Genomic DNA, 16,821 nt, shown 5'->3' on the forward strand with positions numbered 1-16,821 from the left:
GAGGAACTGAGGGAGAGTGAGAAGCATGCTCCCCACTGAGCAGGGAGCCTGATGAGGGGCTCCATCCCAGGACCCTGAGTTCATGTCCTGAGCCAAAGGCAGATGCTTAACAGACTGAACCACCCAGGTACCCCCAGACTGGGTGCTCTTAATTGCCATGTTCTGCTACCTTCCTTTCTATATTGACCTGCAGTCAGCCTCCCTGTGACTTCCCCATAAGATCTCATTAAGTTTATTGGAACTTTTTAAGTTTGTGAGGATTAAATGAAATAATGTTCATGAACAGCCTATCCCAGTGTCTGGCACAGAGTAGGAGGGCTCAGGAGGCTGGAGATGTCATAGACACAGTCCGTCTTTCCCTTTTACTGTTCACCACAAGTGATAACTCAGACTCTGCTTTTATGGCCAGTCCAAGGAAGGTAAATGCAGCCACAAGCCTTTGATCATAGGGACATTTGGTGGGTGAAATTGGAGCTATGGGTAATGCAAAGGAATTCTCCAGCAACAGGGAACTCAGAGGCAAGGTTATTTGTAGGATAGCCATTTGTCAGGTCCTCACTTTGCTCGCTACCACCCTAATGGCCTGAGAGGAGGGACCAGGAATGGCATGAATTCATGGTGTGGTGGCCAGGGCCTGAACCCTTGCTGGAGCTGATCCAAGCCCCCACTGAGGCTAGAAGCTCAGAGAACTGCCTGCCATTGTCCTAAGGAGGGCATATTAGCCCTCCAGGCAACAGGATTACATTACAGAATTGATTGCCGAGGTTCCAGAGCTGGGGTGCAGTTGGACCTTAGAGCAGAAAAATCTACTCAGAGCTGAATTATCCTTTGGGTATATGCACACAGAGACCAGGATGAGCTTTGGGGACTCTTGGAGAGTATTGAGTTAAGAGCTTTCTTTTAAATTTGGGAAAAACTGAGGCTCCGAGTGGAGGGGCCTGCTCAGAGTTCCACAGCAGTTTAAGTAACAAGACCAATAAATGGGTCCTGGATGGGCTTTGTGTCCTGCTTCCCCATCGAGAGTGCTGAGCACTCGCTACATGCCAGGCACCGTGCGGCCCCACCCCCTGGAGCACGTGTCTAGGTAGTCTGGCGGACTAATATTGGTGAGTTTCTGCCCCAGTGGGCACTGACAACCACTTTCTGTCCTGACTCTAGCAGCCCATCTTTGACGCCCCATACTCTCTCCCTCGCTCCAACCTGCTCACTCCTTTCAGCTGCTAACCTGAATAATTGAACCTCCTAGTTCTCCATCCTCCTTAGAGGCTCATTCTCACCCACACACCCATCCCCTGCTGCCACCGAAGCAGCTCAGGCTGGAGCCTGGGCACCTGGGTTCAAATCTCCGCTCTGTCTCCTCCTAGCAGGGTAACCTTAGGCAAGTTATTTAATCTCTCCATTCCTCAGTTCTTGGGCATGATCATTGTTTGAGGCTCACGGAGTTGACAGGATGATAAAATGAGTTAATGCGTGTCAAAGAGTGTCTGGTAAGTAAGTGCTGTCTTCTCATCATGAACACCACCCCCAGCTTATCTGTTCCCCTGGCTTGATGCTCCCTTTGCACAGGGACAGGGTGGGGAGCAGAGGGACCTGCAGAAGAGGAACGGGCTCTTGCGGGCAGAATTTGGAGATTGGATGCAATGTTGAATTGAATGAGAGAAGGGCAGTAAGAAAGGGAACAGCATGAGCACAGGTGGTGTGGGGATGGGGTAGGGCAGAGCAGGTTTGGGGAAGGGCCCTGGGGGAAGTCAGGGTTGATGAGGCTGGAAGGTTCATAGGTTGGGGGCACAGACAGAGGAGGGCTTTGGAAGCCAACTTGAAAAATCTGCACTTGATTGGATAGGTGGTAGGGAGCTACTGAATCTAGAAAGATATTGATTCTAGGTATCCATTACCCAGCTGTCTCACCAAACCTTGTCACTGGTTCTAGTAGATGAACTAATTTTCCAGGCTCACAATCTCCCCAGCTAATGATCATTTTGGTGTTTTCCCCACTCATAGTGTTTAATTCCTCTTGGATCTCTATCTTTTCTTCTTGTACTGGCTAAAACTTTTTTTAGTTTTTGATTTTAATAAAGAATGTTACAAGTATTTCACCAATTAAGTATGACATTGACTCAAAATTTAAGATCAGTACCAGATCAAAGAAGTATATTTCAATTCTTATTTACCAAGAGGTATTGCAAGGAATTAGTATTGAATTTTAGCCAATGCCTTTCCCACAGCTTTGATATAATCATATGGTTTTCAACTTTTGATCCATTACTGTGATTTTCCAACCAGGGCTTTAATACTGAATCATCCTTGCATACTTGGAATCAACTTTATTTGTTCATGGTATATTATTCTTGCTAATATTGTTTGATCAATGAGACCGTAGATTTTTTGCATGGATATTAATAAATTGTGACACTAGCCCTTAATTTTCATTTTTGAAACATCTTTGTTATGTTTTAATATCAGGATTATGTTAGCTTGGAAAAAATGAATTGGGAAGATTTTCTTCAGCTTTATATATCCTGGAACAGTTTAATAACAAAAGTATGTGTCCTTTGAAGGTTTAAAAGAACTTGCCCCAAACAAAAACAGAGAAGATACTTGCCTGAAAGCTAAAGGGACATCGTATATTAAAAAATAATTTAAAAAAAAGAATTTTCTATTTCTGCCAAAGTGATTGGGCTGTTCGTGTTTTCTCCTTCTTGAGTTAATTTTGGTTATTCATGTTTCCCTAGAAAATTGTCCCTTTTGTTGAGATGTCCACATTTATTAGTGTAGAATATCTTTGCTTTTTTTAAATATCATCTCTCCTATGCTCCTGGTTGTACCTTCTCCTCATTCCTTTTCTTGATATTTGCGTCTTCCTTTTTGGATCTTGCCCTAGGTTTGTCTGTCTTACTGGTCTTTTCCAATAATAATTTTTGGGTGCATTTATTGTTGTATCTGCTTTTCTCTGTTTCCTAATTCTTTATATTTTACTTTTTCTTTATCGGTTCCTTCCTCCTGATTTCCTTAGTTCATTTCATTACTTTGTTGTTGTTGTTGTTGTTGTTGTTGTTGATGATGTTGTTGTTGTTAGAGAGGGAAAGAGGCAGAGGAAGAGAGACAATCTTAAGCAGGCTCTATGGCCAGCATGGAGCCCAGTGTGGGACTTGATATCAAGACCCTGAGATCATGACCTGAGCTGAAGTCAAGAGTTGGACATTTAACATACTGGGAGCCATCCAAGTACCCCATTTTATTTTTTTATCTGGCTTCTTGAGTTGAGTGCTTTAGTGAAGCATTGCATTTTCTGCTTTAGGGATCAAGGTTTTAAAGCATGTGTAACACTGGCAGAAACTGTTGGGGTTCTGACCAAAGGCACAAACTCTTGTTGAAGAAAGAATCTAGTCCTAGGGGCAGGAGAGCTGCTTTCCAGTCCTAGCCTTGCCTCAAATCAGCTGAGTGTCCCTGGTCCAGCCCTTTCTCTTCCTAAGACCCTCTTTCCCATCTCAGGCAACCAGATGTGGGCCTTATGAGGCTTGGCTCCCTTAAACTTCCTGCACCAGGCTGCCTCCTATCAGGATAATGCCGTCTATCTTTCAGGAGACAGATTTGGCCTCTCTCTGATGTGGTCCTGGCTCCTATGCCTACACACATATCCACAAAAACTGCATAGTTGAATTTTCTTCTGCATGCCAGAGCCAATAAGCAATGGTGACAGTGTGGCCTGAAGGTAAGGCTCAGCCTGGGTGTCTCAGCCGAGAGATACATGGATCCTCTGAACTCAAGATCAGAGCATAGCCAGGTGTATGTCCATGGCAGTGGAGGGAGTGGCTAAACATGTGACCTCTGTCATTGCATTTATGGTTTGTTGTCATCATCAGGGGTGTGAGCCTGGGGCAGTGCTGGGGCTGGAGCTCCGCAGCCTATCAGAGCTCCAGCCATGGTTATTTTCTCTGCATGTCTCACAGCCTTGTACCAATTAGTCTGACTCTTAGGCTCACTCTGGCTCCTCAGTTACCCTTTTTAGCAGCCCTCGGGTCACCAAATCTCTGTGACAGTGTGGAGAGGGCTGTGTGTCGGGTGTGAGTGCTCTTCCCACCTCTACCATCATGCTGCTTAAGGTAGAGGAGGGTCCTGGGCTGATGTTACAAAATGTGAGCTCAAGTACCTGCTCTGCCTCCTGCTCCCTGTGGGATCTGAGCCAGTTGCTCCCCACCCACCATGGGTCTCAGCTTTTCCATCCACAGAATGGCAACAGGGGTTGGCTAAGAAGAGCTTCAAGGGCCCTCCCTTCACCAATTCTTGGCTGCAAACGGAGAGACCCTTATGGGCTCCAGAAAGCTCTTGCTGCTCCAGCAGGGCCGCTTCTTTCATTCACTTAACAAATATTTGTGGGCTTCTACCTTTCTGACCTTGTACAAATACTTGACCCTGGAGTTTACTCTCTGGAGAGAAGAGCTGCCACAGAGGGCAGTGAGGGCTGGCTCAGAGGAGGATGGCAGGAGGCAGGAGAGGGCTGGGGGGGAAACCTTTTTAAATCACCTTTATTATAAATGAAGAGACATGAGTGATGCTTATCACAAGCTGAGATGCCCAATCCCAAGCCAGGGAGGTGGTGAGCAGAGGGAAGGGGGGAGCCACATGCCTGCTGTTTCATAAGGTTCTGGAAGGTAAGGGGAACCCTGTGAAATGAGGCAGCTTCTGGCTGTTGGCTGGACAGCCTTTGAATGACTGGCACTGGAAAGGCTGTTGGTTTATCTGGGGAACATTCACAGCCCATACCGTGTGCTGGCTTGGATTCTTTGGGGAGTGCTGTTCAGAGGTGCTCTCTCCTTGGGCCACCTGCTAGTGGGGCTGAGCTCAGAGTCAGCTACCTGTGGTAATGCCTGCACCATCCCCCTGGGCCTCAGAAGAGGTTCCTGGGACCTGGCTTGGCTCTTCATGGTCAGGAGCTGCCCTCACCCAGTCTTCGGTGCCCACATTCAGAGGAGGTCAAGGTTCCACTTTCCTTACACTTTCTCGGTGCCATCTCCTTACAGAGTTATGCTTCCTGGGGTTTCTCCCACACAGCGTGAAACCCAGCACATTTGGACACTCCATTCGTTCTGCGTTTACTCAGGGCCTACCGGGTGCCAGGCCCGATGGTGGATAAATGAGGTGTCACCCCTGCCCTCCAGAAGCTGGCAGCCTGCAAAGAGGTGAACACATACTCACCAGAGTGTCTGCTCCCAATGGCTGAGGCCTTAATCTCCACGTCCCAGGTCCCAGAACAGTGGCTGGTACGAGGAGGTACACTTCCTGCGCCTTTGTTGGGTGAATGACTAGCTCTGGGCCAAAGGAGGCAGGATTTAGTAAGGACCAGATACACAGCTGTAGGGTCTGAGGAGGGAGGTGGGGTGGGAGGAGGGAGGTGTCTGGGCTGGCCTCCAAAGGTCAGTGGTGTTTGGCGGCTGTGTGAAGCTGGAGGAGAGGGTGCTTTGCGCAGAGGCATAGCAGAAGCAAAGGTTCGTGGAGGGGGAGAGAAGTCCGAGTGCTACTTCAGCTCTCGCAAGGTGAGCTGGCCTGAGCTCCATTTCCCCAGGGAAGCAGCCGAGCTGTCCTGGGTTCCTGCTGAGTGGAGCCAGCGTGGCTGGAGGGTTGTGTGTGTGTGTGTGTGTGTGTGTGTGTGTGTGTGCACATGCATGTGTTTGCATGCATGAGTGACGGGAGGGAGGTGGGGCACACTGGCGTTTGGCGCCCAGACGTGACAAATGTGCAGATGTCCCAGGAGCCGTGGACATGAGCGGCTGGCCGCGGAGACACTCACCCCGTGATTTGTTGCTTTGATTCCTCAGGCCGTGACTTGGCGAGCACGACCCTCCCCGGGTACCCTCCACACGTCCCCCCCGCCGGACAGGGCAGCTACTCAGCACCGACGCTGACAGGGATGGTGCCTGGTGAGTTTGCACTGCTGGCGTCTCCACAGCAGGCAGTGGATCCCCCCAAACAGCCTGGGTGACCTCTATGCTTCTGAGAAGTGGACCTGAATAAATGAGGCAGAGGTCTGCACTCTCAGTCTCTTTCTCCGCAGCTGGGCCTTAGTGGGGCCAGCATGAACCCAGAAAGGGGGGGCCTTGACTGTCACTCAAACGGCCCCTTAGTGGCCACAGATAGTCTGAACACAGAGGGGTGCGAGACCTGGCCAGAGGTTGCCAGGCCAGTGCTCAGTAGGGGTCCTCCTCCATCCTTCCCCCCCCCCCAACTCGTGTGAGGTGAACACCAGGAGGCTCCACCCACCCCCAGGTGTTCTCAGCAGCCTTACTCCTTGGGGTTGAGGACCATGTGCTCAGGACACATGGGGTGTTGGCTGGTGGGTTTGTCACTTGATTCTAAACTGAATACCTGTGGCCACAGAAACCTCATCCCCTCGGGCCAGCAATGTGTCAGTTTCTTTAAAGACATTTTAGAAAAAAAAAAAAAAAAGACATTTTAGAAAGGAAGCACCATGTTCCTTCCATTGTAGGATGGTGTGGGGAAAGAGGACACATCATCATGGTGCTGGCTCTCTATGTACTAAGGGCATGAGCATTGCAGGGAAACCCAAAGTATCATTTTTCAAAGATGTTTAAACAAATCAGGGGGGATATTAGGACCGGATTGGATGTTGTTAAACTTCTTTTAAGGGTCAGTATTGTTTGTTGTTCTGAATCATTTACCTGGTGCTGAAGCTCCCCCTTCTAGCCCATCCTAGGGGTCCTGCTCCTCTTCCAGTCTCTTCCTCAGCCTATGTCACGGGCGTGTGCGGCCCGGGCCCGAGGATGGGTGGGGGATGGACAGAACTGAGTCTGAGACTGGGTGTTCACACTGACATGTGAGTCCCCATAGGATGATGAGAGAACCTAGGTCTGAGAAGGGAAGCAGGGCAAATTACAGCCTGGTTGGGCTTTCCACGTGCAGCCAGGTCCTGGCACAGATGCAAAGGAGTCCCAGAATTCTCAATTCACTCCTGGCCTTCCAGGTTGTTACAAAGATGTATTTAACAAGGTAGGAGGACAGAGCATATTTCATTTAACGGTTTGTTAGCTTGATTTATGACTTTTAAATATGAGACATATGGGAAATGGCCTTTGCGTGTACTGTTGCCCTGGGCCTCCCCAGTGCCAGGGAGGCCTGCCAGGTTCACACCTGCAAAGAGCCTTTGCCTTCCTGCTGGCCGGATGGGCTACTGGCAGAGCATAGGGAAATAGTGTGCACAGGGCCAACAGAGGCAGGGGGACCCAGACCGCTTCCCACCCCTACTCTTGGGAGATGGAGTCCAGGTCCTTCCCCCTAACAGCCCCTCACGCTTCCATAGCACTTTGCAAAAAGCAGAGTGCTTTCCCAGGAACCCTTTATTGTTCCAACTCTCTGAAGTAAGCTGGGTAGGAATTGAATCCCCATTTTTCCAAAAGGGGAAGCTGAGACTCAGAGCAGTTAGGGAATCGCCCAAGGCGGCACAGCTTGCAGGTGGGAGGCTTGAATCTGGGTCCTTCCCTTTACTGCGCTGCCTCTGTGCGCTCTCACTCCATCACCAAGCTGCTCACGGATGGGGATGACCCAGGGCCAGGCAGCCGCCCCAGGCCCTCCCCCAAGGGCACTCTGGCAGGTAAGGCTGAGACCACCCACCTGGCCTCCCTGGCTCTCCACTACACACCCCAAGGAGGCCAAGTTCAGAGAAGCAGCTGAGCTTTGTTGAGTTTATCCAAACAGAGCCTGCCCTGTCCCCGGCCCTCGTGATTTCTCCAGCCCTAATAACTGGGCTCAAGATACAAATGGCCGTGGGCGGCGGAACTCCCAGTGGGAACCCACGGTGATTTCCCACCTCGTAACTGCAGCAGCAGGAATCACAGGCCTGAGCAAGCCAGCCGGACAGGTGCTACCACAGGTGGGCCTGCTGGCGAGGTCCCCTGGCATGGAGGGAGGGTCCACGATGTGGAGGGAGGAACACCAGCGTGTTGGCCGGGAGCCCCCAGTCTGCCTCCCACTCTCTCCCTTTCTTCTCCTTTTGCTTTCTCTTCTCATACAGCCCGGGTACTCATTCGCTTCCAGACCCAGTGTCAGGGCTGGGACTCCATGCTCTGCGGCCATGGCCCTTAGTTCCTGTTCTCAGGGTCCAAACTCTATCACATCTTTGGGATTCCTTGCCAATATGATTGCCAAAGCTGTTTTTGAAATGGCTTCATGGGGCACTGCTGGCCCACCGGCATGGGGCCCCCAGGGCTGGCACACAGCAAAGAGGGCCCACCTCACAGCAGAGGGGTCTTGGGCCTGCCATTCAGGCATCACGTGATTTGGCCTCAGCTTGCCTTTCTGGTCAGCTGTCCCAGCTCACCCCTCTCCTGACCGCCCCCTGGTTCACCGCACGCCCCACATTCTTATCGGTCAGTGTCACTCTTTGGTCTGTTTTTTTTTTTTTTTAATTTTTATTTATTTACAATAGTCAGAGAGAGAGAGAGAGAGAGAGAGAGGCAGACACATAGGCAGAGGGAGAAGCAGGCTCCATGCACCGGGAGCCCGACGTGGGATTCGATCCCGGGTCTCCAGGACCGCGCCCTGAGCCAAAGGCAGGCGCCAAACCGCTGCGCCACCCAGGGATCCCTCTTTGGTCTGTTTGACCTTGGTTTATACTATTTCCTTCCTCTGCCTGTTGGGATCCAACTTTACCCTTCAGGCTAAGTAGAAACATCATCTGCCCATGAAGCCCTCTGGGGTTGCCCCCCTCTGGGGGCTGCTTGGTACTTGGCTTTGCTATACCCCATGGCCTAGCATGTTTGTGGCCCAGTTAGCTATACCACTGGATGTGGCCCAGTTAGCTATACCACTGGATGGAAGGCCATGCCCTCTGCTTTGTCTTCTGTACTCCTCACAGTCCTCTAGCACATAATAGGTCCTTTTGTGTGTGGCGTCAGGGGAGGGGGGCAGGGAAAATGAATATTAAACTGTGGATTAGCTCCTATGACTTGTTGCACAGTCCTGGAGCCGAGGGTTGTGCTCCCTCTGGAGGTTCTAGGGAAAGATCCCTTCCTGTGGGTCTCTCTCTTCCACCTTCACAGCACAGAAAGGGTCAAGTTTCCCTTTTTGGTTAGGATACATAGGGCCCGCCTGAATAATCCAGGATACTCTACCCATTTTATTTTAAGATTGAATTTATTTATTCATGAGAGACACAGAGAGAGGCAGAGACACAGGCAGAGGGAGAAGCAGGCTCCACGCTGGGAGCCCGACATGGGACTTGATCCTGGGACTCTAGGATTATGCCCTGGGCTGAAGGCAGACGCTCAACCGCTGAGCCCCCCAGGGATCCATCTTCCCATCTTAAAATCCTTAATCACATCTATAAAGGGAACCCCCTCCCCCATTCCTCCCTCCCTTTTTTTTTGGTCCATATAAGTAACATTCACAGGTTCTAGAGATTAGGGCATGGATAGACCACAACCTGTTTGGGGATTTCAACTTTGTTCAGACTTTTTAAAAAATTTTTTATTTTATTTCATTTTATTTATTTTATTTTATTTATTTATTTATTTTATTTATTATATTTTATTCATGAGAATGAGAGAGAGAGAGAGAGAGAGAGAGAGAGAGAGAGAGAGGCAGAGGAGAAGCAGGCTCCATGCAGGGAGCCCAATGTGGGACTCTATCCTGGGACCCCAGGATCACACCCTGGACCGAAGGCACGTGCTAAACTGCTGAGCCACTCTGGGATCCCCCTTTTTTAAATATTTTATTTATTTATTCATGAAAAAACAGAAAAAGGCAGAGACAGAGGGAGAAGCAAGTGCCTCGCAGGGAGCCCCACGTGGGACTCGATCCCTGGACCTGGGATCATGCCCTGTACCGAAGGCAGCCTCTCAACCACTGAGCCACCCAGGTGTCCCTGTTCAGACTTCTGATTCAGTATCTCTTGGGCTTCTGAATCTGGAGATGTTCATTGATTGTGGCTGTGCTAAAGGCGATACCATTTCACAGCCTTCAACACAGCCAGTGTGGAGTTGGTACAGTTTGGAGAAACAAATTGAGCAAGGCTGTAAGAGATTGTTTAACCTGCGTTGGTCTGAAGCTGTAACATGGTAATGGTCTGTTTCACTATATGGAACAGTCGTCCTGCCTCCCCTAGCAGCAAATGCAGTGGGAACCTAGAGATCTTCTAAGTTGTTTTTTTCCATGCTAGGTTTTAGGAAATTTGGCTGCGTCCTTTTCTTTTAAGGGAAGACTTGCACATATAAAGTTTGCTTTTAGGACACCTTGAGGAGGAACTGCCTCCAGAGGGTACTTGGGCAGTTGAACTTTTGGCCCTGAGAAAAATGGGCATTACGTTTTTTCCGTATTAAATGCCATCTTGTTGGCCTGGACTCTGTATTTTCAGTCCTGATTCCGCCATCAGGGTGTTCATTGTCTGACATTTCTGGCTTCCCATGTGTGCATAATGAGTCTTCTTAATCTTCTCTGGTATTTGTTGATTCCATTTCTGCAAAATCTGTATATCAATCACTTACACTGAATAAAGCAAAGAGGGCACACATCAGCTTAGAGTAGACACAGTTCAGTTTTATTTTCATCAATTCCTAGCAAATACGAAAAGTTTTGTGCCAAAGATTCCATAGTGTCTTGATCGGTAGAAGTACTTGATTCCTGCCTGGCAATATTTGTACAAGCTAACAGATGTCGACATGGCATTTGAAACTCTTAAAATTTCTAGGTTCCCTTTGGCTTCAGTTAGTCTAAGCAGTCAGGAAACCGTATTTGAGATGACCGAATCAGGGATGTGCCATCTTTGTGCTGCCCCTTTAGGAGCTTTAGGCCAGAGTGCCAGGAAATCCTGACCACGTCCTATTTGCCTTCCTTGGGCTGCAGCAGATGAGAAGCTTATTGGACGCCCTAGAAGGAGCACAGCACGTTCCTCCTGGCCTAGGCACTGTACTTGCCATGTATTGGTGTACATCATTTCTAGGTGCTTTTCAGTTAAATTGCTCAGTTAGGGGCACCTGGGTGGCTCAGTTATCGAGCATCTGACTTGAGCTCAAGGCATGATCCCAGAGTCCTGGGATCGAGTCCCACATCGGGCTCCCTGCAGGGAGCCTGCTTCTCCCTCTGCTAGGTCTCTCTGTGTCTCTCATGAATAAATAAATAAAATCTTTTAAAAAGTAAATTGCTCAATTAACTGATGGCTTTTATTTTCATAAAGAAGGGGGTGAAGGTGGATAGAACAGGAACCTGAGGCCAGTGAGGAGGTATGGATCAACAGGGAGAGATGGGCAGGCAGATGCCCACTGGACTCTGGCAGAAGGAATGAGAGGCAGGCGCAGCTTCTCAGCCCCTCTCTGCTGCTCTTACAGACCAGCCCTCTCCCGGCTGTGGGTCTCACCTCAGAGCGCCCTTCCCAGTAACAAATGCATACTAATTTTCTATTGCTCATGTAATCTGTGACCACAAACTAGTGACTTAAAACATAAATTCATCACCTTATGGTTCTGGAAGTCAGAAGCCCAAAATGAATCTCGGTGGGCTAAAGTCAGGGTGTTGGCTGGGCTGTGTTCCTCCCAGAGGCCCCAGGAGAGAACTGTCTTCTTGCCTTTCCAGTGTGTTTATACTCCCTGCATTCCTTGGTTCGTGGCCCCAGTGCTTTATCTTCAAAGCTGGCAATGTCAGGCTGAATCTTTATTGTGATGCCATCTTTCTACTTTTCTCTCTGGCCTCCCCCTTCCACTTATAAGGACTCATGGGATTTTATGGGACCCACCCAGATAATCCAGGGTAATCTCCTTAGCTTCCAGCTAATTGGCAGTTCCCCTTTGCTATATATAGCCTGCCATGCTCACAGGTTCCAGGGATTAGGATATAGACCTCTTTGGTGATGGTGGTGGGGCATTATTCTGCCTACCACACCATCTATTTTTTTTAAAGATTTTATTTATTTATTCATGAGAGACACAGAGAGAGAGGCAGAGACACAGGCAGGGGGAGAAGCAGGCTCCATGCAGGGAGCCTGATGTGGGACTTGATCCCAGGACTCCAGGATCACGCCCTGGACCGAAGGCAGGCGCTAAACCACTGAGCCACCCAGGGATCCCCAGCCTACCACACCATCTAAACCAGAACCCCCATCACTCCTCTCACAAAGTCTCCTGTTCTTTTCATTCACGATACTAAGCACAAGTGAAGGAATTTACTTAGTGGTTTTTGCCTTCCTCATCTGCTTTCCCCTCAGCTCTGTGCAAGTATACAAGGGCTGTGCAGCACACAAAGCTGTCTATTCTGTTCGCTGCTGTGTCCCAGTTCCCAGCCACAGGGTGCAGTAGGGAGGCTGGGTGGTTATAAGCATGGACCCTGGAGCCAGATCGCCTGGTTTTGAATCACCATCTTATTTCTCACCAGCTGTGTGACTTGGGGCAAGCTGCATAACTTCTTTGTGTCCTGTTTCCTCCTCATCTATAAAATGGGAGTGATGGAAATGAAAGGGAGCATTACATGATGTAATTTATGTAATATGCTTAGAATTTTATCTAGCATATAATAAGTGCCATGCAAGTGTTGATGATGATGACGATGACTGTTGTTCATTCAGGGCTCTGAGCTGGGTGTGGTGCTGAGAAAAGACACCTAGCTGGCATGCCTGCAGTGGGCCTGACCTATGCTGGCATCAGGTTGAGGACTCTCCAGCAGAGTTCAATGGCCCATGGAGCCCACGGATCAATGGGAAAAACAAAAGAATCCAATCACAAAGAGTGTTGCCAAGCAGGAGTGGAGGCACACTTTGAAGACAAGGAGAGGCACCTGGGGTTAGTTCCATTGAGAAAGGTTTCCTGTTGCAGGATCTGTAACATTGAGAAGGGTCTCCTGTTGCAGGATCTGTATGTTGTTGGCCATCTGAAAGGAGGGCAGGGGCTTCGGGATGGAGCAGGAGTCGAGCCCAGTGGCTAGGGTGGGTTGACGTGGGTGGAGTGTGGCCCAGCTAGCCCACATCTGGGTAAATTACATTGGCAGGAAAGGGAGCTGGTTGAAAAGGAGGAGGCTGGTGGCCAGCAAGATTGGGATTTGAGTTGTCAACTTTTAGAGGCCAGACATCCAGGCAAGGCCCTCTGCAGGTAACAACGCAGTTCAGGAGCGCTGGGGCCAAGCTCTGGCCCAGAGAGAGAGAAGGAGTTCCTCAAGGAAAGTGAGGGGTACAATGGAGGGAGTATGGCTTCAACACTGATCGCTGTCTGGCTATGCACGAGCTCCGTCTGAGTCACCCTTGCCTATTATTTTTAAGAATCATTAAATTTTTTAAAAAAGATTATTAATTTATTCATGAGAGACACAGAGAGAGGCAGAGATACAGGCAGAGGGAGAAGCAGGCTCCCCGCAGGGAGCCCGATGCCGGACTCCATTCCAGGACCACAGGATCAGGACCTGAGCCAAAAGCAGACGCTCAGCCACTGAGCCACGCAGGTGCCCCCGAGAATCATTTGAAATGACAGTTGTAATGTTACTGAAGCACCAGCCCTGGGTGGCAGGAGAGGGGGGGCGGGAGGGCTTCTTTTGTCTTTCTATAGCAAACCCCTCGGTGGCTTTGAGCCTCCACTGCTGGGCAGGCCTGCTCTGTGGAAGCCAAGCAGGTTTGGGGGAGTGGGGGTCCAGCAGGGAGACAAAAGCCTGGATTATGGCCAAACTCAGCCAGGGACTCACTATGTGATCAGACATGCAGTTTCCACTTTCTGGGCTTCATTTAGCATGTGGACCATGGGTAGAGTACACTCTACACAATTCTGAAAGGCATGGCTAGGACCGGTGGATGGGAGCCAGAGGGCCCCCTTTAGAGACTTGTGTAAAGACCCTTCCCCGAATTAGAACTGAAGATAGGCAAATGGGCAGGTGTGGGAGGGAGGGGAGGGTCCCAGAAATCAGGAAGTAGCTGGTGGAGGGCCTGAAGCATGGAGAGGGAGGGAGACTGGACTGTGCTCCCCAAGTGCCTCCCAGGCCTAAGCATCAGGCTCAGTGTTTGCTTAGAGAATGAATGGCCTTTGGTTTTAGCTCTTTCTTCCCCGTCACCGGGGCTTCTGGTGGGCCCCTGACCTGCGAGCTTTTGAGGCTCCCTCTGCGTGTTTCGGAGCTCAGCCTGGGCTCCCTGGCGCCCACCTGTTGCTCGTTCCTGACTCTTTGCTGCCCTCTAGTGGCCCCCAGTCACTCTGCCACACCAGGAACAGAACTGACGGGGAATGAATACCAGGCACAGCCGGGGGGAACAGCAGGTGGCTAGACATGTGGTCCTTCTTCAAACATTTCCTGACAGTGCCAGTTCTGGGCTATAGTGTGGTTTTGCAGACACAGTCCCTGCCCTCAGGGAGCTCACAGAGTGGCTGGGAGACAAACAAAAAGTCATTCCTGTATGCTGTGTTAGGAGCTCAACTGTAGGAATGTGCTGAGGAAATGCGAAGGAGGGGGCTGCTGAATTTGCTGGAGCCACGGGGTGAGGTAGGGGAAATCCAGGAAGGCTCCCCAGAGGAGTCACTTGGGCCGGCCCTTGAAAGGCAGGTTTGCAGTCTGAGAAGTTGGAGGTGTGTTGTTGCACAAGGGACTGGTGCATGAGAAGACCCAAGGAGCAGAGAGCATGGGCACCCGGCAGGAGTTCTGGGGTCTGCGCAGGAACAAGCAGAAAGGACAGGCTGGGCTGATTGAGGAAGAGCCTCTCCCAGCACCCAGACGTCAATGCCTGGAGACCTCGGGTGGGAAGGGAGTGCCACCAGCAGGCTCGGCAGGTGGCAGGCTCTTCCCGGGCAGATCTGGATGTGAGTCAGGGCAAGGCAGCTGCGCCCTCACAGAATGGAGCATGAGGGGGCTGGAGTGATCTGATCTGAACAGTCTCTGTAACTAGCTCCTGGGACCCCTGTGTTGAAGTGACACTGGGACTGGGGAGAAACGGATACCCCGTGTGAGCTTGATGATCTTGCTGAGGTGGGGAAAGAAAAGAATTGTAAGGCGGGGCGCCTAGGTAGCTCAGTTGGTTAAGCGTCTGACTCTTGATCTCAGCTCAGGTCTTGATCTCAGGGTGGTGAGTTCAAGCCCCGTGCTGGGCTCCACACTAGGCACGGAGACTACTTTCAAAAAAAATTGCAAAATCAAAGACTCAGAGATGGAAAACACACTGAGAGCATGAAGGTCCTATTGAAACTTCAGAGATCTGGGTTCTGATTCTGACTGCAAATACTCGTAGTGTGACCTCGGGACATGGCCTTGGGGCTCCCTGCTCTCTCTCAAAACAGGAGCCAGGAGGTGGGGAAATTGGGTAAGATGCTTCCTGAGGGGCTTTCTGGTCCTGCCATCCAGGATTTCTAAGCCTGTGACACCTCTCCCAGCTCAGCTGGAAGGTTCCCTGAGCCCTGCCACCTCTGTTCTAAGTGGGCAGCAAATACACTGGAGTTCCTTTCAGGTCTGGGTCTGTGATGTCACAAGGCAATGGCCCTGGGCTATCATGTGTAATTTGAAAATGACTTCCCGGGGGTACAGCTGAACAAAAGGGGGCTCAGGATATGCTAATAATGTACACCCATTGCCACGTCTCCACAGGGAGGGTCCCCTAATACTGCGGTGACAGTCAAAGACTAGCTGTCAGGGCCTCCACACCTGGGATGGGTTCTTAACAGACTTTAGAATCTAGAATGTTAGGACAAGTTTTAGAAGCAGCGAAGGTCACCATGATTAGTTCTATTAAATGCTATTTTTGTTTTAGATTTATTTGTTTTTTTATATTTTATTTATTTGTTTTTTATTTATTTATTACAGAGTGTGCACGTTGGGAGGGAGGGGCAGAGGGAGAGGGAGAGAATCTTCAAGCAGACTCCCTGCTGAGCGCAGAGCCCAGTGAAGGGCTCTAGGTGCTCCATCCCAGGACCCACAAGATCATGACCTGAGCCGAAACCAAGAATTGGATGCTCAACTGACTGAGACACCCAGGCACCCCAAGTTTTCAATTAGTAATAATTGGGCCTTGCATAAACCGCATGGCTATAATACTGCCACAGTGCAAAGCTAGTTCCATCTAAACAGAGTGTCCTTTTGGGGCTCGTGAGGGGAAGAGGGAGGGAGCACATCACAGACCTTTCTCACACATACCCTGTGGCGGAAACAGGTGAGAAGCAGAATCCTAGCTGCGGAAGAGTGCCCTGCTGAGCCAGGAGCTCACTGGCTGCCCAGGAAGTATCCAGCACTGGGGTGCTTGGAGGAGGAGCTGAGACCGGCTCACCTCCTCCAGGCTGCTCTGGGTCTAGCGCACTTGGTAGCTTTCCCTGTGTGCGCTCCTTCTGATGGCAGTTACTGAGGACCAGTCATGAGTGAGGGAGACCATATGTCTGGGCTCCTAATGTGCATCTGCAGTGGTATTTTTAAAACAAACAAAAACTGGATTGTGATGCCTTTTTGGGAAATTGGGGGATATAGTCAGGATTTGCTTTAGAAGAAATTGAAGTATTTGGAGGGCATCTGAGCACTGGGTGAAATGAAGTAGGGCCAGTTGGCCTAGTGGCTGTTAAGAGCTTTTCAGCCCCAAGAGGTTGGGTTCCCAAGTTGGTTCAGAGAGAAGTGTGGGTACACAGCCCTAGAGTGTGGGTGCCCTGAAGAGAATGGGTGGCCTCACTGGCTAGGGGCCTTTGTCCTCCTAAATCCTGATGGCCAAGTCAGATTCTAGAAGATCCTCCCTCCATGGACAAGGGCGGTAGCTCATGGATGCACAGGCCTGAGCAGAGCAGCACCAGGGAAGTCATCCTCAGCATCTGGCCGCACAGTAAGTGGCGGAGCTACCTGACCTCAAGCGCCCGGGGTTTGAAGCCATTCTATTGTTCTTGC

At 50.2% G+C, this 16,821-nt stretch overlaps 1 protein-coding gene across 2 annotated transcripts in view; it reads left to right on the forward strand.

Moving 5' to 3' along the window:
* The window catches only part of PAX5 (paired box 5), a 189,682-nt gene that overhangs the window by 143,873 nt on the left and 28,988 nt on the right, over positions 1-16,821 (forward strand). For both annotated transcript variants that reach the window (XM_041763433.1, XM_041763434.1), the window contains one exon: positions 5,817-5,918. In XM_041763433.1, coding sequence (XP_041619367.1) covers positions 5,817-5,918 — 102 coding nt within the window. The remainder of the gene's footprint in view (positions 1-5,816; positions 5,919-16,821) is intronic.

This window comes from Vulpes lagopus, chromosome 7 (genome assembly GCF_018345385.1).
Source record: "Vulpes lagopus strain Blue_001 chromosome 7, ASM1834538v1, whole genome shotgun sequence".
Lineage (NCBI taxonomy): Eukaryota > Metazoa > Chordata > Mammalia > Carnivora > Canidae > Vulpes > Vulpes lagopus.